The sequence below is a fragment of the Lethenteron reissneri genome, chromosome 44, assembly GCF_015708825.2.
Source record: "Lethenteron reissneri isolate LAM-NWPU_2019-01 chromosome 44, ASM1570882v1, whole genome shotgun sequence".
Lineage (NCBI taxonomy): Eukaryota > Metazoa > Chordata > Hyperoartia > Petromyzontiformes > Petromyzontidae > Lethenteron > Lethenteron reissneri.
The window spans coordinates 4,514,574-4,539,845 of NC_083822.1; the positions used below are offsets into that span (position 1 = coordinate 4,514,574).

Consider the following 25,272-nt stretch of genomic DNA (forward strand, 5'->3'; position numbering starts at 1 on the left):
ACACGTTTGTAATCGACAAGAGTAAAGTTGGACTTACGAACAAATCGACTTACGAACAGACCTATGGAACCTAACTCGTCCGTCAGTCGAGGAGTCCCTGTATATAAATTGGCACCTGCCACGTCAATGTGGAAGTTTCCGCACTGGCTCACAGGTCGCTGGGTTCTTAGTGTGGTGCGCCGAAACCTCTGCGCCAACATTCCACACCGCTGACTTTTTGCAGACAAGCGTGGTGCTGCTGTGTTCACGAGCACAGTTACCAAAGAGTTTAACACAACAAGACTGTGCGGTCTTAAAGGAGAAATATGAAATAGGGGACGGATTAGGCATGTTCGTGAAGGGGCAACCGGGTCCAGGGCTGGATCAGATTCAACTTGCCACTTGTGCTCACTGCACCCGGGTATCAAACTCGGGTCACCGGGTTGAGAGCACGGTGCATTAGCTACAAACATATCGAATTAATGAAAACCTATTTTCAGTCTTTTCCTCCCTGCGGCTGATGCTGATGCAAGTGGTGGTATCGCTGTGACGATGCCTCCTCCTTCGTATTTGTGAATCGTGCACCGAGTCGATAGTACCCGGTCCACGGTTCTGTTCTGGGTGGTGAGCACGGTCGCCGCACACTGCCGGAGAGAGTTTTTAATTGCCCATTTGTGCAACCGCATCAGCCGTGGTTGGTGCAGCGGATGCGGTTGAAGGTTGCTGATGAGGAATCCAGGGAGAGATCTGCTGTATTCGCGTTTGTACGTTCACTGAATAAATGTCGAAAAACGAAAGAGAGCAGGGTCTCCATTGGCTGCTGAATGCAAGCTCACGGATTTCATCGTTGTTGAGAATCAGAATATTTATTTAGACTGCAGGAATCTGATGAGCTATGAAGCTCTTTTTCACAGATGTCCAGTAGCTCCACGATGCCTGCTGGCAGTGACTTACGCTGACGCACTGTCCCAGTTAAATGTTCTCAAAGACTATGAATAAATAAAAAATTCCGGGGGAATACGTGTACGAGCAGACGACACTGAACGTTTCTGTGCACAGCTTAATTAGTGTGCACAAATAGGCCGTTTCCTTTTTTCTTCTCTCCAAAATTTTCAGAAAGCCTTTCAGGCAATTAAATACAATTTAAATTATTATGAATGTTTGCGCATCTTTGACTGGCTTAACGGTGGCTGACCCTTTGAGATTTCTTATGAAATACGAATTGAAAGCAATGTATGTATGTCAAATAAAAAAAATCCCAGTGCCTTAGAGGACAACGTGATATGCAACCATAAGTCGATTCATCCCCATACCTCTGCTTTCTTTGCTCTGAAGTAGGGCCTACAGTCCGAAACTTCAGCCTGTCGTAGTTAGGAAGCCACTGGTGCTATTAGAAACCCACTGGAGTTATGCACTTTTAAATCATCTCGATTGAAAACTAATTTCTTTAGAACTGCTTTTTGTGTTTGGTGTTGTTGTCCTTCCCTCGCACCTCCGATTAGCGCTGTGGGTTACGTACGGTGCGAAAGAAGTTCAACATACACACCGAGGAAGTGTTAATCGCAAACACCGTGTTTTCGTTTTGTGCTGATGCACCGCTCTCAATGCAGTTCCTCAATGTTCGCATTAATTTTGGTCACATATAACAATTTCCGTTTCATCTTCGAGTAAATTTGTGCTGCGCCCGCTCGCGCCTGCCTGAAATTCTGTCGGCATGCGTGCTCTGCGAAGCTCGCGGGACGAGATGGCATGGGACAAATTCTGATAGGATCGGACAGGATGGGATGCTAATTTTGTTTCGGTGTCAGTCTCTGGTGTACAGCAACTTGGTTGTTGTTAATGCGGTGGGGAGAAAGGTGTTTGTTGTGTCTGTGCTTGTACGGAAATTTCCCTCGCAGTCTATGATGTTTATGGTGTGTGTGTTTGTGTGCACCTAACCTGACACGAGTGCTGTGTTTGTCCGCAAGCTGAAGTGAGCTTCATGAAGCGACGCCACCTTATCGATGTTTGTCATCGGGTTTTCACGAAATCGGAGCTGCGAATCAATTGTGTTTCATCATCACTCAGCTCTGTGTGGCTCACACCACACACAGGTTTCATTATAAGTGTATATAAATGATGCCAGAATGTTTAACTTTTAATTGCATATTGACTGTTATATATGTAGTTACGATGTAATTATTACTGTTATATATGTAAGTGTGTATGTTATCCACCATTGTTAAAAAAACGATTCGATTTGAGATCGAATCATTGCATTTTTTTTTAATTAACCCAAAACAATTCGTCAGTTACACTTTTTTAATACACTGTGATCTATCGTATAACGCCTCCACTAATTACAACGTTAGTTTTTCACACACGAGTGTACATCACTACACTATCACACATCGAGGCCTACGTCGAGGCTTACATCGAGGCCTACTTCGAGGCCTACGTCGGGGCCTACGTCGGGGCTTACATCGAGGCCTACGTCGGGGCCTACGTCGAGGCCTACGTCGAGGCCTACATAGAGGCTTACATCGAGGCCTACTTCGAGGCCTACGTCGGGGCCTACGTGGAGGCCTACATAGAGGCCTACGTTGAGGCCTACTTTGGGGCCCACGGGGGCCTACATAGAGGCCTACGTCGGGGCCTACGTCGGGGCCTACTTCGAGGCCTACGTCGGGGCCCACGTGGGGGCCCACGTGGGGGCCTACGTCGAGGCCTACATAGAGGCTTACATCGAGGCCTACTTCGAGGCCTACGTCGGGGCCTACGTCGAGGCCTACGTGGAGGCCTACATAGAGGCCTACGTCGAGGCCTACGTCGGGGCCCACGGGGGCCTACATAGAGGCCTACGTCGGGGCCTACTTCGAGGCCTACGTCGGGGCCCACGTGGGGGCCTACGTGGGGGCCTACGTCGAGGCCTACGTGGAGGGCGCTCGTAAATGGAAGCAGAACAATGAAGCTGATGGGCCAAACATCTCGTCTCTCCACGTCCACATCACGCAACTATTCAGCCTCGGCGCCTCCAGGCCGCACGGCCGCTGCTGCTCTGCTGTAGTACACACAGCTGCGGCTGCTTCGTGTATGACTCCTGCAACTGCAGTTGGGTCGGCTGCAGCTGCTACAGCAGCTACAACAACAACAACAGCAGCTACAACAACAACAACAGCAGCTGCAACAACAGCAGCTGCAGCAACAGCAGCAGCTGCAGCAACAGCAGCAGCTGCAGCAACAGCAGCAGCAGCAGCAACAACAGCAGCAGCAGCTGCAGCAACAACAGCAGCTGCAGCAACAACAGCAGCAGCAGCTGCAGCAACAACAGCAGCTGCTGCAGCAGCAACAACAGCAGCAGCTACAACAACAACAACAGCAGCTGCAACAACAGCAGCAGCAGCTGCAGCAACAACAGCAGCTGCAGCAACAACAGCAGCAGCTGCAGCAACAACAGCAGCAGCTGCAGCAGCAACAGCAGCAGCAGCTGCAGCAACAACAGCAGCAGCTGCAGAAACAACAGCAGCTGCAGCAACAACAGCAGCAGCTGCAGCAACAGCAGCAGCTGCAGCAGCAACAGCAGCAGCTGCAGCAACAGCAGCAGCTGCAGCAACAACAGCAGCAGCTGCAGCAACAACAGCAGCTGCAGCAACAACAGCAGCGGCAGCAGCAGCAACAGCAGCAGCTGCAGCAGCAACAGCAGCAGCTGCAGCAACAACAGCAGCAGCTGCAGCAGCAACAGCAGCAGCTGCAGCAGCAACAGCAGCAGCTGCAGCAACAGCAACAACAGCAGCAGCTGCAACAACAGCAGCAGCTGCAGCAACAACAGCAGCTGCAGCAGCAGCTGCAGCAACAGCAGCAGCTGCAGCAACAGCAGCAGCTGCAGCAACAACAGCAGCAGCTGCAGCAACAACAGCAGCAGCTGCAGCAACAACAGCAGCAGCTGCAGCAACAGCAGCAGCTGCAGCAACAACAGCAGCAGCAACAACAGCAGCAGCTGCAGCAACAACAGCAGCAGCTGCAGCAACAACAGCAGCAGCTGCAGCAACAACAGCAGCAGCTGCAGCAACAACAGCAGCAGCTGCAGCAGCAACAGCAGCAGCTGCAACAACAACAGCAGCAGCAGCTGCAGCAACAACAGCAGCTGCAACAACAACAGCAGCTGCAACAACAACAGCAGCAAGATGGCGGCGGCGTGTGCGGCCACGTGTGCGTTGTGCTGCATGGGTGTGGGCTGTGCGTGAGAGTGGGTGAGGGTGAGCTGCGTGTGAGTGAGCTGTGTGTGTGTTTAAATTTAGTGTTTTAAAGATGTCAATTCACCTGCTGTGTATCTTACTACTGTCCCTCCCGGCCATATCTAGTGCCACACTCAACTCTACAAATGGCTACCCGCGTTACTTCGCGTCAATACTTATTGCTAAATTTGCAACTACACCTGCTAATGAAACAACTTATAGACACTTCTACACTCCATCATTATATCCTTTTAAACCCTATCTTTGTCCCATTACTTCACCAGCACTCCTTCCAAACTTCATTCTGCTCTTAAAAATAACACCATCTGCGAGCTGCTGCTATTCGTCCAAGGTTCGTCGCTCTTCATCCTTTCACAGAAAATACCTGTGCAAACTATTAATTCTACTTTTCTTATTTCTGGGTGGTATTGAGCTTCATCCTGGACCAAATGTAAAGAACTCATATAATTCTGTAGATTTTTCTGGCAGAAAAGGTGTTGGTGTTCTACATGTCAACATCAGAGGGCTTTTGATTAAATTAAGTCAACTAAAACTAGAAGTAGCAAATCTTGACCCGGACATATTTTGCCTAACAGAAACATTTCTCACTCCTGCCGTCAATGACTTGCAGATTACGATTGACAACTACAATATTTTCCGGCTTGACCGAGGATCTAAAGGAGGTGGAATTGCCATCTATGTTCGTAATACTATTGCATGTTCACCAGCTCACTCCTTATTGGTAGTGTGCTGCTATAGACCGCCTAGTGGGAAGGATGTTGAAGCTGCATCTGCACTGAGAGAGCTTCTTGGGGGCCTCCCTAAAGGTGAAATAGTTTTAGTGGGTGATCTAAATTGGAATTGGCTAAACCCGCCGGCCGTGGCCACAAATTTTGCAGATGAATTTAACCTGTTTCAATTAATAAATGTCCCCACAAGACCCAACCTAAAAAATCCGGGACAGTCATCTCTGCTTGACGTCCTATTGACAAATGCCCCTCACAATTTCGCACTGACTGGTGTTCTAGGTAATAACCTTAGTGATCACTCCTTCATTTTTGGGGTGAGATCATCAGCCAGACCCAAAGCCCCCCCTAAATTGGTTGAGAAGCACTCCATGAGACACTTCAGCACTCAGGCATTTACTAATGATGTGCTTCACTCGGATATTGACAAGGTCTGTGATATTCCAAACCTGACTACGGCTTGGGAGACCTTCAGGTACACGTTTCTCCAAATTCTTAACAAACATGCTCCGTTGGTTAAATTTAAAACTAAAGGCAACCGTCCACCATGGTTTGATCCTGTGATTACAAAGCTCATGAAAACTAGGGACAAGGCTTGGGCATGTGCTCAGAAAAGTAATTTGGTCAATGACTGGCTAGAATACAGGATTTTAAGGAATAGATGCGTCAAAAAAATACGGCATGCAAAAAATAACTACTTCTCTTCCACTCTCCTTGAATCTCATGGAAATGCCAGGATTTTCTGGAAAACAATCAAATGTATCGAAAAGGCATCCAAAACAGATCATCTGCCCGTTCAGCTTAACCGAAATGGGGAATATTTTTCAGATCCCCAAAAAATAGTTGACAATTTTAACCTTCATTTTTCTGAAGCTGGTACCCTATTTGATAATGTATTGGGAGTCACCCCTGCTCATGCAAATTCCTACACTCCTGTCCAAACATTAAGCGAATTTAGTTTTCAGCCAATCCACGAAAGTAATGTTCTGAAACAACTGTCCTACCTCAAAGGGTCCTCCTCTACCGGAGCAGATAGTATTCCCGTCTTTGCTCTACTAACTGTTGGTCATCTAATATACAAACCTATAGCCCATATTTTCAACCTGTCCATCAAAGAAGCATCAGTTCCTCTAGAATGGAAACATTCCTATGTTCGTCCACTTCACAAAGGGGGCCCTAAAGATGATCCAAATAACTACCGACCTATCTCAATTTTGTCCCCGTTGATGAAAATTTTTGAAAAATTATTGACCTACCAAATTAGCAGTTTCCTGTCCGCCAACAATCTATTACATCTAAAACAATCTGGGTTCCGAAAAAAATACAGCACCACATCTGCTGCATTAGACTCTCTGAATCACATTTACAGTAGCCTTGATAATAAGCAGTACTGCGCCTGTCTTTTTCTTGACTTGTCCAAAGCTTTTGATACAGTAGACCACAACATCCTGCTTAGTAAAATAAGTTGCCTCGGTTTTTCCGAAAACACAGTAAAATGGTTAAAAAATTACCTCTTTTCTCGCACCCAAACTGTATTCACAGATGGTTGGAGGTCAAACAGTGTTAAGATAACAAAAGGGGTTCCACAGGGTTCCATTCTCGGCCCCCTCTTGTTCTCTCTTTATGTAAATGACTTGGGCACTGAACTGGATTATTCCAGGGTAAATCTTTTTGCAGATGACACGGTACTAATTACTGCTGGCCGCTCTCCGGATGACGTGATTGCTAAGCTCCAGAGTGATTTCAACAAACTACAACATCAGCTAGTTGCTCTTAAACTAGTCCTAAATCCTGCCAAAACCAAGGTGCTATGCTTCTCACCAGGACTAAAGCGGGAAGTTATTTTTCCCCAATTACATACCTTAAATAATGATCAAATAGAGCAAGTCAAGATCTATAAGTATCTTGGGGTCATCCTGGATTCAAAACTGAATTTTGAAGATCACATTGATTATATTGGGAAAAAGACAAAAATTAAAATTGGTTTTCTATATCGACACAAGCACTGCTTCCCTCCTATGTTCCGTTTGGAATTGATTAAAGCTACCGTACTGCCTCTACTTGATTACTGTGACATTGTGTATAAATCAGCCCCAAGTACTGTACTGAAGAAGCTTGACTCAATGTATCACTCGGCCTTAAGATTTGCATTGAACTGCCCATATAGGACTCACCACTGTGATCTCTACATTGGGTCAAACTTAACATCTCTGAATGTTCGACGGCTTGTGCACCAGATCTTATTTATTCATGATGTACTTGCAAAAAAATCTGCAGATTACCTGCTGGATCTCGTCTCTGTTTCAAAGAACAAATTTGACCTAAGGTCTACACTCATTTACCAGCTTAATATTCCCTATTGCCGTACATATACTGGAGGAAGGGCCTTTGCTATTGATGCCCCCAGGGTCTGGAATGCTGTTGCAAATAAATTGAAACTTGAGTCACTACCTATGAGATCTTCACTCAAAACTGCTTTAGAGGAGTTGTACACCCCTAGCTGCCAGTGCTATTCAGTGACCTAAAATAAAATGTTTCGCTCCGGATGATCGCTACAAAGTATGACCTGTGTTTTGATTTAGTGTGCTGATCTTAAAGGTGCATTGAAAAATTACAATACTCCGATTGATGCTCCTGCTGTTGTGGAGTGACTCATGCAGCCAGCTATGGCTGCAGGGTTTTGGTAGTACATGTTGTTTATGCCATTTATTGTGAAAATTCCGTCAGTTCCTATGATTGCTTTTTCATTGCCTTCATGGCTTTATTTTGGTGATTTCGAAAAGTGTATTGGTTTAGCCATGTTTGTGTTGTTGTAGTACAGAGTTAGACTGATGGCCTTAATCTAAGTTGTCTTGTGGTTGTTGTTGTTGTTTGACTTGCATCCCACTGGCATTTTTGCACACAGCGTTGGTGTACGGTGTTTTTTCTGCAATATTTTTGCTGTCTTTTCTTGGATTTTCTGTTTGCACTTAGTCACATATTCACTTTAAGATGTTTTTTTTGTTCATGTTTTTGTTTTTTGTTTGTTGCGGTTGCACCCGATTCAAGAGCTGAATGGCTCACAGGGCTATACCTAATAAATGAACTTGAACTTGAACTTAGTGGTGAATGGTGGCCGTCGTTGTTGTTGTTGTGAGAAATGGTGGTAAATTGGTTAGCATAAGGCACTACAGACCCGGCCGCCTCGTCAATTTCCTGCATACGGTCAGTATCAGTGGTGAATATCTGAATGAGCCCTGGACCTCCCCGTAGTAAACTCAACCTTAATTGAGTACCTAGTGCGATTTATAAACATCAGCCCTGGGGAGAGAAAAGGATGTGGTTCTAACCACCCACCCCCTGGTTTGCCGTGCTCTCTCACAGCCCTTTCTCCAACAGTCTATTAAAGGCTCTATGGGTGATCTTTGTCTTCTTGTATGTGTGTGTACAGCATGCTGGAGTACTCTCTCGCCATGGAGAGCGTCAGTCTCTCCTCCATCCGCACCGTCCGGGTACTCCGGCCACTGCGGGCAATCAACCGGGTCCCCAGTGAGTATCCCCCGCTCCGTCTCGCGATGTCGTCAACGTCTCGCGATGTCGTCAACGTTGTGCCGCTGCGTCGGTCCTCGTGGTCGTGCCGTGCAGCTCTCCGATTGTGTGTGTTTTTTTTCTTTCGAGTCGTGTTACCTTCCTTCAGAAGCTCCCAGCACGTGGAGCCAAACGTCGGACACCGTGCCGAACAGCACGCGGCACAGCCATAAATCACATCGGAGAGCTGCGTGGCTATTTTGTCGGAAAACCCCTATTATTATTATTTAGTCGTTGGCGTCTGGGTGTGTGCGCCCTCTCCTCTCTTCACAGCCCATTGCCCCTCGCACAGCCGTTGCTTCCCGTCGGTTACCCCACATGATCGCACCTGTACGTTATGACGTTGATTCAAGTCGAATCTTTATCACGTATTGCGGGTCTGAGTTGTGTAATGCCATCCAACTCTCCAAAACGCCTTGGAAGAGCTAGGAACACCTGCACGCCACTCCCACCACATTGCGACCTTACCACTCGACTGACCGAGGCGAACCCATTTTTTTACCGCTGGGTGGACAGAGCCGGGGAGGAATTCAGAACAACTTGCCACTGTTGTTCCAACTTCCGCGTTGGGAGACAGAATCAGCAACATCTGGATTAGAAGTCCGGCGTGCTGACCATTACACCATGGTAGGAATGAAAAACACCCTTCCTTCATGTACGGGGCACCGTAATGTACGAACCCGTAATCCGACAAACACGGCGGAAAGCGAATAACTTGCCTTGCCAACGAGGGCTGCCTTTCAGAAAATGGGGAAAGCGGACAAAACAAAATGTTTTTTCTTGTCGGCCCAGATGAGGCGCCTGGCTGTCAAGGATACGTCGAGGTTTATTAAGTCAGCCGTGCGCCAATGGAACGACCGAGATTGCGTGCAGGTTGACCGTGACAGCTAACCCGCAGTTGTCGTCAGTGCAGTTTGTTTGAATCGCTACTCTAAGCCTTGCCCAGCACCGTGGCCTTATGCCCGATGAAATCTACAAAATATCACATTTGCAGAAATATCGTACGCACGAGAATAGTTTCACGCGTGGCTTTACATTCGAATTAAAAAGCTGCTGCTGCTGCTGCTGAGCGCTAACACGAGCAGCAAAGAGTCTCCTGGGACGCTCAAGATTTCTTCCCGGCACGTTTTGGCTGCTGGGCTGCAGTGCACACAGCCTATGCAGGCGTCATCATGCGTTCTTCGCCTCCTAGCCGATGAACTGGCATCGGCGGCCAATCACTGGAAGTTGCAACTAATCACGTTACTATGCTATATATTTATTTCTAAGATAATTTTCGAGCCCGTAACAGCCCACGCCCAACAACAACGGCTGTTCGCCACAAAGTGGCGGTGATATCGCCACAGTTTTTGTGCCGGGGCTAGGTGCACCTTGAGGCCACGAGAAGTGTCGTGGGCTCGCCAACACACCCTCCCCCCTCATTATACATTCGTACGTACGAATGTATGATGAAATTTATTTTGCTCCATACGTAGATACGGAAAACTTAAATTTCAACTGAATTCCCACAATCTACAGCGTTGTGTGTGCATGTGACTTGCACATGCATTGGTCATGCATTCCAACTGTATAATGTTTACCTGGCACTCAAAATAACAGCCATTCTGTTGGGGTAAAAAAAATCGATTTGCCCGTATAGCTTGTAATATTAGCAATAATGCATTCATAATAATAATATACATTTCTTTTTTTTTCTTGGTTCTTTCGGTAAAGTCACGTAGAAGGGAAGTAATAAAATAATAAAAATAAAACATAATAAAACAATTCTCACGACGTTTCGGCCACAACGCAAGCAGCCGTCCTCAGGTGAAAACCAGGTCCGTCGAGGCGACAGAGTCTGAATGAAACAGTACACGAGCTTGGAGCATATATATAAGCTGGGCGCATTGACAAAGGAATTTGCAGTTGCTGCTGCAGTTGCTGCAGCAGCAACTGCAGCAGCAGCAGTAACTGCAGCTCCCTTTGATGCTGTTAATCCTGCATAATGCACATGCATATGCAGTACTAATCACATTCCTGCATTTCCCATAAATATGCTAAATTCCTTTTGATATGCAAATTCCTTTGTCAATGCGCCCAGCTTATATATATGCTCCAAGCTCGTGTGCTGTTTCATTCAGACTCTGTCGCCTCGACGGACCTGGTTTTCACCTGAGGACGGCTGCTTGCGTTGTGGCCGAAACGTCGTGAGAATTGTTTTATTATGTTTTATTTTTATTATTTTATTACTTCCCTTCTACGTGACTTTACCGAAAGAACCAAGAAGATGAATCCCTGCAGTCACGAAAGCTTTAAATCGAAAAAATAAATTTCTTTGTCAATCCTCTGCTGGATTGAAGGTCTCCCCATTCACGGAACTTTGGCCACGGGGTCTTTTTTAGCCATACTTCACCACTCTAATCAGTGCAGGATAGTGAATGGGTGCTAAGGACCAGATCAGACATCACTCTGCACAGACATTGGTGGTGGCCGAGATTCAAACGGAGGTCACCGGGTTCATAGCGCAGGGGACCAACCACTGTGCCAGTGTACCATCCGATGGCATATTATTATTATTATTTAACATTTTAAGGCTTTCGTGACTGCAGGGATTCATCTTTTTGGTTCTTTCGATAAAGTCACGTAGAAGGGAAATAATAAAATAATACAAATAAAATATTATAAAATACAATTCTCACGACGTTTCGGCCACAACGCAAACAGGCGTCCTCTAACCCAGCTTAAATATACGCTGCCAAGCTTGGTGGTGTTGGTGGTGTTCATTCAGACGCTGTCTTTCCGACAGCTCTGTTCTTCACCTGAGGATGGCTGCTTGCGTTGTGGCCGAAACGTCATGAGAATTGTATTTTATTATGTTACAATTTTTTTTTCCCTTCTACGTAACTTTACCGAAAGATCCAAGAAGATATTATTTAACAGTTATTTTTATTATAGTATGTAACATAGAAAGATTAAGATAACCTTCGATTTACTCACAATTGTAAAGTTCAATTCTAGACAATTCCATTAAGTTGCAGCCATGGTTTGCCACAGGAATGTGGAAGTTCCACCACTGTCTCAGGGCTGCTGATGTGGTAGATGAGTAGATGACTTCAACCCGACGTTGACCTCAAGTCCACCGGAGGTAGCTATCTTGCGGCTTCCGACGATTTCTGCCGAGACGTCACACGTTTTGTGGCACATGGGGCACGTGGGTAGCTCCTGTCCACAAACAAAGCTGCCTTATTTATGGGCCTGAATAATTCACTGGCATTTTCTCGGCTGCGCAAGCGAAATAGCGGTTTCTTAACAGCAGACAGAATAAACATTTTCTCTGTAATGAATTGACTTCGAGGGGAAGGGGGATGGGGGGGGGATAAATAAATATTTCAGGAGACTAAGAAAACTCCAAGGTACACCGATGCATTACTTGCAGGGTGGAAAGCACCGGGCCCGTTTGTGTTTTTAAGCGACGAACACTTGGGGTGACTTTAGATGCCTCTTTTAAAATTGCGTGTTGAGATACGCTCGCGTATAGATGCCACAAATCCAATTTTCATTATATTGCATTGCGTACATATTCTTTAATGTGCTCCTCCATACGGTACGAACCTCTTTATTAAGGACAATGCATTTTTAGTCGGAGCAGAAGCTCAAGGAAAGCTGAATTGTTACGAAAAGGCTAATTGCCAAAAAAATAAAAAGGTGGCCGAATGGTTGGGGATGCTGAATGACCATGCCAGGGAAAGGGAGCCCAGCATGCTCAGAGGGCCTTGGGATTCGATCCTGGGTTTAAGCCACCTGCGGTGAAACCAGGTTCTCTAGTGAATCGATGGTCTCCGCTCAACATTTATTATTTGACTTGCATTTGCATTTTAACGTGGCCTAGTTCGGCTGTGAGTGCTCAAATATAAATATATATATCGGATGACGAACGTGCAGTGAACCGTTATTGCATGCAACCAATTGACCCTGAAAGTGACAAGCAGATTTGAACCTGGCTAACAATTTGATGGGGAACCCCCACCTGTGCTCGCTCGGCGTTGCAGGCATGGGGCTGCAAGGTGGCTAGGGAATGGCTATCTGTGAAGAAATGTGAGTGTTTTCCCCTTTGCGTGCCATGGACTTTCATGGCATTCTCTCGTTCATCCTAAAGGCCAAACACTTTCACTGACTGGGCAAACGTCCCAATGCAGGACCTTCCTGAACATTAGTCTTGAGCCTCGTTTTGGCCTGCCTGGGTACGTAAATGGCATTATTAGAATTGCGATGCCTATTTAAGCAACGATGACAACTTCTAGGTAAATTTTTGACACGTTGACGTGAAAATCTAACAGCTATGAAAATTCCAAGACGATCTCCGTTGATGTCATGACGCGATTCGAACAATAGCACATTTGGGATAACTCTGGCATGGTCATTATGAGTCCTCTGGTCTACCCATCATCGTCAGTCATGGACATTCCACTGCTGGATGAAGGCCTTCTCAAGCCGCCACCATGTGGCAAGATGAAGCGATGATTTCATCACCCCCATCTCCCCCGTGAACGTCCTCCCTTTCTGGGACGCGCTCTTCACCCGTCTCGGAATGCCGCACGGGGGAGGGGGGGAAAAAACACAAGGACCCTTGATCGTCAACGCAACGTCGGGCGTTGCGTTGACGTGGTCTTGGGTCTCGCGTAAACAGAACGAAAAAGCAACATCAGCGACGCGTGGCGCTTTTCCCCCGCCCGCCCCGTGCAAAGAAAAAATGCCACTCGTTAATGAGACGTGTCTCTGGCGATAAAGGATAAAGGGTGGTTTTTACAGCGGAGGGACACGCGCTCCCACAAGCGGCAGCTGGAACCTCCTCGCTTCATTTGCTCAACAAACTCTGCTCGAATGCTTTGTTCCACCTTAGGAAGGTGCGGGAGAAATGGAGGCAGAAGAAGTTTCCTTTATTTAACTAGCGGATGAAATATGGACCTCTTGAGACACTTTTGCTTCTTTTTTAACCGCGAGCTGGGCAACGTCGAGTTATTTTGAAAAGTCGGAATATGTTTTTTGTTTTTGTTTTAACAAAGCCTAGGCTATATTGAACAATAATTTGAACAAGGCTAAGTCGAGAATGCGAATTGCACTCATAAATGATTAAAATACGAGAAATATAATTGGAAAGTGACTGGCTAGCGTTACCACGGTTCAGCAATACCATGATACAGGCTGTATAGCATACGTCTTTGCTAATTATGGACATGGCATGACTATCTTTGGTCATTTAACTGTCCTTTATTATATTATTGCCTGACAAAAACGTTTATGTAATAACAATCTCTGTACTGAAAGTCGTACGTTAATAGCTATTATTCATGTTAATAATACTTTACAAAATGGGCTTCTTCTGATTGACAGTATCAGTATTATATGACATCATCATCGTCGTCTCAGCTTGTGCAACTACTTAATGATTTTTCTTTTAACTGCGACCGTTATGCATTTGCAAAATAGCCAGTGCCACGCGAATTGTTGCACTACAAGTTTGTGAGAGATGGCATGGGCTTAGAGAAGCCTTCACCCAGCAGAGGATTGATCATGGATGATTACGATAATGATGATTTAACACGTTGGCTTTCGCGACCAAAACAATCCATAATAGAGGGGGTTTTTTTGTGAGAGATGGCATGGGCTTAAAATAAAAATATTATGGATAATGATAATTCTGTGTGAGTGGCAAGTGCTAGTTTCCATACTCACTCCCAATCACAAGGTTGTGAGTTCTAATCGTGTTTGGGAGCAGGCTCTAAGCTCAACATCCATTTGGGGGCCAATAAGATGAGTACTGGGGTGGTGGTGGTGCAGCAGTTGGTGCGTACTCCGCTGTAAACCTGGCGACCTGAGTGTTATTCCCGGCCACGGTCAACGCCATGGGCTCGTGATGTGTGACCTGGCCCTGGTCACTGCCTTCACCAACTCGCAGTGCCCAACGAGGTGAAGTATGGTCATTATCGACATGGAGTGACGCATTCATCCGATTTTGGATAAATGAATGACTCGAAATTGTTCATTTTTTTATGAGCACTGCTTTGTTTCAAATTCAATGGTTCTGCTGTGAAGTGACTCGTCCCAGCATGGGAATGTAACATTTCCACCCTGGACTAAAGACTCCCTCTTGGTGCATTGCTCATTTAAAGCTGGTCCCTGTCATAGGAATGTAGAATGTGCACCACGGGCTCAGGGCTGTCAATGGAGATGAACACTAGCCCATGCTTGAGCAGACAACCACTTAGACTGTTCAGTGTAGGAGCGTGTGGAGGAAGGTCGTAGGGTAAGCAACTTGGAAGTTGAGCATAGATGTTGTCAGGAAATCATTCTAGGCATACTCAAGAAGGGGGAGAGGAATCGAACGTAGCAAGGGAAACATTGCAGACGCCTTCTGGGAGCTGTGGTTGCGATGGAAGGGGGCACGCTGTGCGGTGTGGACGAGGGCACGTTATCGAGACGGGCATTTGGAATGTCACCCAGAGAGAGGCTAGAGAGCAAAAAGGAAGAGCTGGATCCAGACTGTGGCGATGACGCTGTGAGAGCGGTCCTCTTCTGAGGTCAGAGATCAACTGCTTGGTCTTCCTTTGTCCGGCCCGTTGAGATCCAGGCAGTGGATCACTCGCTTAAGCAGCTCACCAACGAAAGCGATCGCTCAAATCAATATTGTCAATCAATTAATCCGTTGAGATTATTTATTTAACCAGGTGCGAGTCAAATGGGTTTTGTTAGCGCTGCTTCCACGATGGATGCCTGTAATTCAGCAATTATAGGTGTGGTTGGTGGTTCACGCAGAGATGCAGTGTGTGTCACACAAATCTAAAGGCCCATTGATGTGCCTATTGAAAGCAGTCGAGCAAGTAGGTGCCAACAGGCTCATGAATCATGAGGTTTTTTTTCTTTTTCCCTCCAGCTTTGTGATAATTGCACAATTTGCCTTGTGGATCATGGAAGGGGCTTTTGTTATCAAGCACCCATTAAGCCTACAGCTAGTGGAGCCATAACCATCCACACCTGACCACCTTTGTGTTTCTAGCACCGAGGGTGAATGTAACCCTGAAACTGGTAGTCTTTTTAGGCTGAATTAATCTCGAGGAGTATCCAGTCCGGTCCAGACACTAACAGCCACTTGTATTCTGCTTCATGATTAGGAATCGCACCCAGTTCCCTTGGTTTGTAGCACAGTTCTTCACCAAACAAACACGTGACAGTCTACGTCATATCTCTCGGGCCAATTACTCTTTGCTCTTTACTAGCTAAGTGATCGCAGTGTATGACATGCGCATGGTCATTATACATTTTAGGCTGAGTCAACCTAGGGGAAGTCAAACATAATCAGAAGTTGTGCGTGGTCATAGATGGAACACAACTCACTGGCAATCCCCAGGGCGAGGGGCAGTCGGTCCTTTATCCAGCAGTGGATTGAGAAAGGCTGTAAATGAATTTAACCAAAGTAGGACCAACGTGCAGTGTGCCATGGTCCCATGATACAATGATTCTCCATCACTTTCACCATCATCATCACCCAGACTTTGTGAGGAATCCCTCGTGTGCCCTCATCTCACATCATGACCCATCCTGAGAATGGACGGAGCTCTGGCATGTTAACGTGTAATTTACATTACCAGCCCTGTGGGGGAGAATTCTATCACTTACACATCATGCCTCTTTGAAAGATCCTCCCGTGCAGCCCTAACAGACTGTTGGGGCCAGCACCACGCCCGGCCGCCTTTGTCTCCCGAGTGGCGATGTTGACACACCGCGCCAGCTACTAATTTGAGGCTAAGTCGACCTAGGGGAGGCCCACGACCCATTCAGACAATCATCACTGGTGTTAACCGTGAGCAGGAATCGAACTCGGGTTGCGGCGTCCCAATAACTACACTACGGCTCCTCTACAAACACTGCTCCACCCACACACTCACATGAACACACATACACACACGCATACATCATGTACAGTACTATATAAGGGCTTCCTGCAATTATTCCAAAATGAAATCTACTTAAGTTCGATTTTGCCCAGTGGGTGTCGGCACGTAATTGCACTGGAGAAGGGAGATCCTGTCTGTGCTACTCAAGCACAGATGCACGTGCACACACACACGCGTGCACACGCGCGCGTGCACACACACACGCGCGCACACACACGCGCGCACACACTCCCCCCTGAGACGTCAAAACGCCGTATGAAGAGAGCATTAGCATAAAATGCATCTTAATAATGCAGCTCTGCTTAGGCCAGGAAAACAGAGGCGTCACAATTAATTAATATTCTTCTCGCTGTTTCCCTTCGTAATAATGGGCCCTAATTGTTGTGATTCAAGTTGCAGAATTGTTAACGGCTATTTAAATATTTTATTCTGCTTGTGTATAAGTGCTGCAAGCGTTTTTTTGGATGTTATCAACCAATTGTACTCCCTCTCTCTCTTTCTTAAGTTCGATGCCCAAGAGCAGATCCATAGTTCGGGCTCTCACCTTTTCGATCTGATCGCTCTTAACTCCACCCACCACACTAAGCCACGGTGGCGAGATCGTCACTACCTCGCCTGGTATACAGGAGGTTATGGGTTCGAGTCCCGATCCTGGCGCTAGTTGTATATTTGGAGTTTGCGTGTGTCTTCCGGTTTTTTCCCGTCCACGTTTAGAAACATGCGTTCAAAGTATTTGGCTTCTGCACATTTCCGCGTGATGATAAGTCACTTTGTTGAGCTATAATTTGTGGCCAGGTCTTTTATGAAAAATAGTTGTATAGATCAGCGGGCCTTACCTGGTAAAATAAAAAAAAGGTCTAGTTATTGAGAAATAACTAGGGAAGGGCGGTTGAGGTGATTTCCTCAGGCCTTAATTCTATATTTGAAGCGTTCGTGACTGCAAGGATTCATATTCTTAGGTTTTTTTGGTAAAGTCACGTAGATAAAAATTTTTAAATTAAAATTAATAAAAGTTAAATCAAAATAAAATAAAAAATCACGACGTTTCGGAGGCAACACAAGCTTCCGTCTTCTCACTCACTTGATGCAGCAAATCTGGCTGTGACGGTCCCACCTGATGACGGAGACTTGTGTTGCCTCCGAAACGTCGTGATTTTTATTTTATTTTTATTTTACTTTTATTAATTTTAATTTAATTTTTTTTTATATACGTGACTTTACCGAAAAAACCTAAGAATATTCCTCTGGCCTTCTATTGCAAGGTTTTTTTTTGTTTATGTGATACCATCACTGGATGCATGTTAACAGCAAACCCGGGGATGCTAGATGTATTGTCGATGGTTGATTGTTAAATGTTATCCCCTCGGATGCATGGATTTTCTCCCCGCACTTCAGTTTCCTCCCACATGCAAAAATGGTAGCTGACATCCTCACCCAGTCGTGCAAATACCGTGATGAATACCCCTTCGTAGACCGTAAATATGCGCATAAAATAGGGTCGCAACCTTTTCCACTGTTCACCAAATTCGAACATATTTCTCAGTCAGCCTAGGCCTATCATCAAAACTGTGCAGTATCCTGAAATGGAGTTCAACACAATAGCAGCCCCAGACCTTGGTACCAATCAATGCCTCTGCCACCCGAACACAGATGCCCATTCACGAATAGTCTGGGTCAAACCCGGAATGGTGACAACCCTCACGTGAATAATGCAGCCCAGTTAGAGAGATAGAGCGAAGGAATGAGTACACAGAGGTGGTATGCAGTGCTAGGTCATGTCAGCACACCTCACCACTGCTTACCTCTGCTCGGTCGGGCAGTTGTTGTTGTTGTGAAGTAAATACCCCGACCTTAGTGTGCGTACAGTGCATAGGAACATTGCACCGTTTTATTTTTCCTTGGGCTATAACGCCTGTGCAGCACACGCTGTGCACAGATCAAATGCATTGACATGTTTTCGCTCCAGTTTTCACGAAGGAATGCAATAGCAGTCCGCCCAGCAGCACTTTCCATATATTTATTGCAATGTGCCAACGGAAAGGTGATATCATCGCATGTGTAAATTAGTTCCATTCCAGCCACGCGTTTGTTAAATAATAATTGATATAATTATTTGAGGGGTGCCTGTCCAAGACCACAGCTGACTGTGTGCACCTCGGGCAAAGTATTGACAGGGGTTACTGGACGAGGCAGGCCAAACAGAGAGATGAACAAGGGCAGAATACAACAGATTGGGGAAGCACAAACTTGACAACGAAATTCAGACGAGCCGTCATGCTGTGAAAGAAAGCTTGCGATGAGTGAACACTGATGGCTATGACATTGACCACAAAACTTCGATGCTGACTTGAAACGGGACCAGTAGCTGGAAAGTACACAAAGGAGTGCAGCGAGCCGTATCGGGTGGAAACGCAACGCCGAGAGACGGCAGGAGGAACGCGTGGGTTGTGGAACAAACCGCGAATGACAAACAACGTATTGTCTGTCGGCTGTTTATAGAAGAGGGTTGGGGCGGGGACACGTTGCAAGGAGGGACGCTTGCCAGTTGGCAAGACAGGTGAGAGCAATGGCAGTCAAAGGGGAGACCGCGCCTGCGATGATGCCCACTGTGGAGATAGAGCGATGAGATCAACTCATGTGCGGGCCGCGAGATGGATTGTTGGAATTGTAAGGCCCATACGGGATGGTGTACTTCCCCCGCAACCTTCGATGAGCACGGTTGGCTACATACGGTGTGAAAGAAGTTCAACATAAACACACACGTGGTGATGGTGTAGATAAGGCCTTGACCGGTGGCTTATTGATGATGACTTGCAACAACTGTGTGACCTTCCCTTAGAAACTGTTGCTTCCTGTTGACGGGAAACCCTCTCGCAAAGAGGCTTTTGCTGGGTTCCGTCAATGTGCTTTACTTATGTTCGCCAGGTATCACTTCACAGCTGTGCACAGTCGTAGGCTTTGTTCCCTGTCTAATGCTAATGATTACGCATAGAGGAGCGAGGTACCAATGTACTGAGCCCACACGGCTGAATTCCTGGGTTCGAATCCACGTTTCAGAACCCCCCTCATGAAATAAAATTCACAAATGTCGTGAGATGTGGTCTAAATGTTGACTGCACACACACACAGGAAAACCATAATTACACTGGGTTTTCAATTAATTTGTCTTAATTTCAGTTCCCGAGGACAAAACGTTTGCATCTGATTGCCATACTTCAAACACTCTGTGTAGATCATTTAAAAGTGTACATCAACCAGTGTGGATAATTAAGAACTTTTGAAGGGAAATCAGAAGTCATTCTGTGAAGTCATCTTCCAGGGACCGTTCTATGACACGAAGTGATGCACTGCTTTCTGCCAGAGCTCAATGTAAACACTTTCATCTGACCTTTGGCAAAAAAGTAAATATAATTGGGTTAAAAAATAAAACAGGTGGTAGGTGAGATCAAGTTACACAATAAGGATACGGTCTGTGTTTTTGCAGACATTATCCAAGCCTGTGTTACAAAAGAGACCTTTTGTGTCTCTGGGCTTGTGCCAAGTTATAAATAAAGGGGCTTAGACACAGGGATATGGCCATCAAGCCAGGCAACACGAGAACATATTTTGCCACGTGCGATGACCCAGGGTTTGAACCCAGGGCTTAAGAGACGTTTTAAATGCATTAAATCCACATGGGTGCTCGCTACACTTGAAATCCCAGTTTAATCACAAGTAGCTGCAACCGGGACTTGAACCTAGGGTCTCAGTGGTGTTGGCCCTCCTGCTCTAGTACAGCAACAGCGTATGAGAAAATCACCATGAATATTGCCTAAGGTCATCGGAACCCAGAAGCTAAGAAGGCGAGAGCGTGGTTAGTACAGCGATGGGAGACTTGCATTTTTGTATAACTTTATTTTGCTAACTTTGTTGTGTTGTTTGTGCTTTTTGTTTTGGTGCCATTTCTTAATTTGTGCATTATATTTTTATTTATTTTGCTTGATTGTAGGTTTTAATTTGTTTGGTATGTGTGTGTGTGTGTTGGGCTTATTTCGCACTGTATGCAGCCAACCGCGTATATGGGATTTGATTCCTCGTATAATGTACAGCGTTGTGGAATGCCGTTCGCATGAATGACACTGCAATATAAAATGAAAGTATTGCTGTTATTATTATTATTACTGCTGGGCGTTGTAGGCTTGGGCTGTGACATGGCTCAGAGAGAGCAGTACAGCAGTGGATTGTGGAGTCTGCGCAGGGCTTTGAGCATCGACCCCTCCTATGACAGTAATATCAATCTCCAAACATTTTAATGCACTATCGTTGTGAAAATGTTTTTCGTGACTCACTATGGCTTTCTTGGGTTAATAACAGAGTAGTATTATTATTATCATAGATTATGTATTGTTATTATTATATGTCCCCTAAGCCACCCAGTCACCTCGGGTGTATTTGAAATTTAAATGACAAAGGTGCAGACCTGAATTTGCTTGCTCTCACCACTGAGAGCAAGCGAGGGAGGTTTAAGCAGGGAAATTGGGCCCACGCTTCCATGCTGGCAAGGCGTTTTGGAAGAGGTTGGTGTAGCCACACTTTGCCTCACCAGACGCGACTTGCCCGACCGACTGGCTGTGGTTGTCCCCACGCACACTGCTGGGTGGATGGAGGCAGTTGGAGGCGTTTTGAGAAAGTTGCGCCGTTGTTTCAAGCGTCGCGCCTGGTGATCGAATATCACCAACAACTTCAGGATTACACAGCACAGCAGCGTCCCTCGAGTTCATGACAAATTCTTGAGATTTCGTTGAAATGCTCAAGACCGCAACCGTGACCCCTTGGGCACATTCAAGTTTCGCGAAATTACATCGAAGCTCCTTAAGCTCAAATATGGAAAATGAGTGAGTGGGGGGGCGGAACTTAAACTCTTTAAGACTATTACGGTTCAGTGGGAACATCCGAGGCTCAGAAAGTCAAACTAAGGCATGGAGTTGTAGGCCTCTAATATTGGCGGTGGGAGTGTCCCAAGAGGGCTCTGTGCAGCAGTCTCTATTCCTTCGTAACGTCAGCCCATGGGCTGAGACCGGCAAACTATGCTCCGTGCGACACGGCTTCGGAGGCCGAATGGGGAGAGCTTTCATATTTCACCTTCCGTCCCCGAGGGTTTAAATCCAGAAAAACTAAGATTCCTGCTTCAGTGCATTAAGACCACCTGGGGGCCACAAGACAACCAGAAATACATTACATTTAAACGTTAGCTTATCCATCTTCTACGTAACATTGCCTGCCGAAAAAGCGCACAGGCACTGGCGAGACAAGATTTCACGTGGCCGTGATGGCAATTTTGCAGTGTGGCGGCACGGTCAACTAAGACGGACGGAGCGGGCACGAGGCGAGCCGCTCGGGTAGTAGTCTCTCGTGCCGCCTGTGTTGTGTCAGCATTGCGTCAGCGCTATGCCATCGCGTGCACGCTTGCACCGTGATGTATTTTATTACAGTCCAGGATGGTCGACGTACAAAGTCGCGTAAAATACAGGGTGTTCTTATTCGTCCACTTTGCAGTCGCTGGCTTGCAGGGTTGGCTACAAACGGTGCGAAAGAAGTCCAACATGCATACGTACATCTGTTGTGAGCTTGGTCAGGACTCGTCACGGCTTCAAAGTCGGATAATCGTGGCGGAGCGGTAGCCGAGGGATGGAACGCGTCCGGTAGGATGTCCACCGAAGAGATGGAGCGAATGAAATCGGCTCACGTGCCGACGCTGTGTGGGTTATTACCTCACCAGATCAGGAGAGGTGGCGGCAGTTTGGAGGGGCCTTCGTCCAGCGGTAGATTGACCATGGCTGATGCTGATGACGGAATCTTTGTGGTGATTGGTGGCTGGTAGGGTTGTGAGCAGTGCCCACTCTTTTCCAAGTGTTTGTGGGCTCCGCTGGCCTACTGGAGGCTCATTTGCCTGTTGGAATTTTCTGGACCAGATTTTATTTAGCCACCTACTTAAAAAAAACCCTACCCATGATTTTCCCAATCATCCAATAGCACAAATTAGGATGGATGGATGAAATTGGAGTTTGCTAGGATTTTGAGGGTAAGATTAGATAGCCAGCGAGACGATTTTGAATGGAGCGTGGCAGTAAATTTCTTCAGATGTAATCAGGGATGGAAGAGAGACTTGCAATCCGCCGAACCCCTTGTGCAGGAGGATGGAGGGGAGGGGGGCAGGTGTCCAGTGTGCAGGATAAAGGGGAGGGCAGGTTCCCGAGACAGGCGTTTGAGCAGTGCCCAAAGGGTGACGACCTAGGAAAAGACGTGAAGCCAAAATTGTGGTGGCGATGATGATGATGTTGCTGAGAATAAGAGCAGTTATTTGAGGCCAGGTATGAACTGCGTAACAGCTGTGGAATTTTGCAAATGGAAAGAAGCAATGGTGAGGTGGGGTGGCATCAGCAGAATTGGCTGTGGTGATTTCTTGATCTCATGCCTTGATCTCCTCTGTCTTGATCTCCTATGTCTTGATCTCCTATGTCTTGATCTCCTATACTGGACTAGGATGTAGTCGAGCAGTAAGATCCTGGTATGCTATATGTAATAGCAGCATTTGCATTCTCTCCCCCTTGTTTACATGGGTTGTCTCTCGCACAAAAACAAAACAAATCCCAAGCAGGATCTCCATAAAAAAAAAAACTCACACGTGACTTTTCGGTGAGATTTCCGTGGATCAAACTCATTTAACATTCGCGTTGAGCCGATAAATACAGCAGCCAGCTCCGTTGTTCCGCTGCATGATATAGATACCCCCATTCCTTGTAATCCCGTGAAGGTAAGAAACGCTGCTGGAATGTGTTTTTTGTAAACGCTTGCGCGACGTTTTTTAAGAGATGTTTGTGCGCGTGTCCCACCGCCCCCCATTCTGTCTGCCGCCTCCGCACATCCAAACCCCCCCCCCCCGCCAAACCTCCCCTCCGCCCTCATCCTCCCTGTAGACCGGCAACCGTGCGTAATCATTGACTAAAGCCATACCCCCAGCACCGATGGTAATAACTTGCAAGCCACAGGGAGCTGAACAGAGTGTTACTGCCCATACTCAGTCTGCCCGTCTGCAGTAATTACGCCGTTTAATGTCCGTGAATGTGTTCGCGGACTCGCACGCCCGCAAGGACACACGCGCGCACCTTTGGCTACTGGGTTATTGTCGGCTGGGCTCAGCCGCCCCCTCCGCGCCCTGCCCATTGCTGCAACCGCCACGGCAGAGTTTCGCTGTCGGGCGGGCAGAGCTCTTGAGCTCCAGTCGTCTTCGGCGTGCAACTCGACAGATTTAGAGTTTTGTGCCGGCGTCGCCCGCCGCGTGACTTCGCAGCATCCTCGACATGTGCACGCCTTCGCTCCGAGGTCTCACGCCTCTCTTGTTTATCCTGCTTTCATGCCACTAATAATTATATGTTGTATGCAAGCTCTCTCATTCTCAATCTGTCATTTATCCGTCTTTCACATCACTCATTTGTATCTCATTATGCCTCGGGTGAGCCGTGCCATTCAGCGGGCCAATCCGTGGGCCTGGTTTAGCCCACGAGGCCACCAGTGTAAGAGCCCTGATGTTAAGGGTGGAGCGAATCACTCCCCGGGGATTCCATACGATACACTCACATTGGTTTTTATTTTACTGTTTTAACGGTGTGATGGACGTAAAAACCTCTAGTGGCTGCAAGGGGCATCTGAACTGATGATATACGTTATACAGATTGAACAACGTATTCTCGCAAACGCAATCCCACACATGTTCCGTGAGCCTTCGGCATCTATTTGTTTCGATGATTCTATTTCACCTCTAGCAGGCCCGCATTTTGGCTGAATCTCAGCTTAAAATGCGAGATATATCTCAAACTTATGCCTCCTGGTTATTTTTTTTTCACCAAATGTTGCGCGGTGACGTCGACAAAACCACGGCCTTTCGGGAACTTCGAGGCCGAGGAATTTTGATCGCACTTTTTGCTCAAGATGTCGAATGTTGTGCTCGCAGCTGCCACATGCCTCAATTTAGAAAGATAGACAGGGTGGTGACCTTTCAACGGTACCAAGTTGCAGAACACTGTCAGTCTCCGACAGCAGATTTGAAAAGCGCGAAGTGCCAGGATGTAATTAGTGAAAATAAAAAACCAAAACATCTATAGCATCTGCAGTCAAACGTAACATCTGTTATAAACTATATTAATAATTCGAAACCCTTTATGAATCCACTGCCGAACGAAGGCCTTCTTATGATGCTGTGTCAGTCGTGCGGGTGGCTCACCCATACTTCACCATGCTGCTCAGTTAGCATTGGTGAAGAGAAGGCCCGGGACCACTTAAGATATCACTGGCCACGGATGTTAGCCGTGACCTGGAATTGAACTCGGATTTCCTGGTTCATAGTGTCGTGTGTTTAATCTCAGTGCCCAAAATTAAAGGGGAGTGACTTTTGGACCTGCATATGTGGGGACAAGAACCTGAGTCACTGGTCCCCACTGTCCCCACAGATCGTTTATAAAATCACAGATTGTCTTGATTTGCGGCTACCCCCCTTTGACCTTCCCATCCAATTCCATCTTTGTTAGGTTGCACTTGATGAAGCATAAAGGGTTTCCACATCCTTCGATTTTGTGTCGGGTTTGGATTATGGATTATAGTTTGGGGGTTAGGTTTTAGGATGAGGGTCTAATGTTAGGAGTTAGAGTTTTGGTTAGGTTTTTTGGTTAGGGTTTAACGTTAGCAATTAAGGTTTGGGGTTAGGGTTGGGATTAGAGTACCAAAGACTGTTGTTCCTGCCCCACAAGTGCGGGACCAGTAGTCCCGGCCAACAATTAACGTTACTTGACCTGATGATCT

The 25,272-nt window shown here is 46.5% G+C and overlaps 1 protein-coding gene across 1 annotated transcript in view; it reads left to right on the top strand.

The window, feature by feature from the left end:
- The window catches only part of LOC133353428 (voltage-dependent T-type calcium channel subunit alpha-1H-like), a 307,728-nt gene that overhangs the window by 124,587 nt on the left and 157,869 nt on the right, over positions 1–25,272 (top strand). Inside the window, 1 exon segment of the mRNA XM_061569680.1 lies at positions 8,370–8,467. Coding sequence (XP_061425664.1) covers positions 8,370–8,467 — 98 coding nt within the window.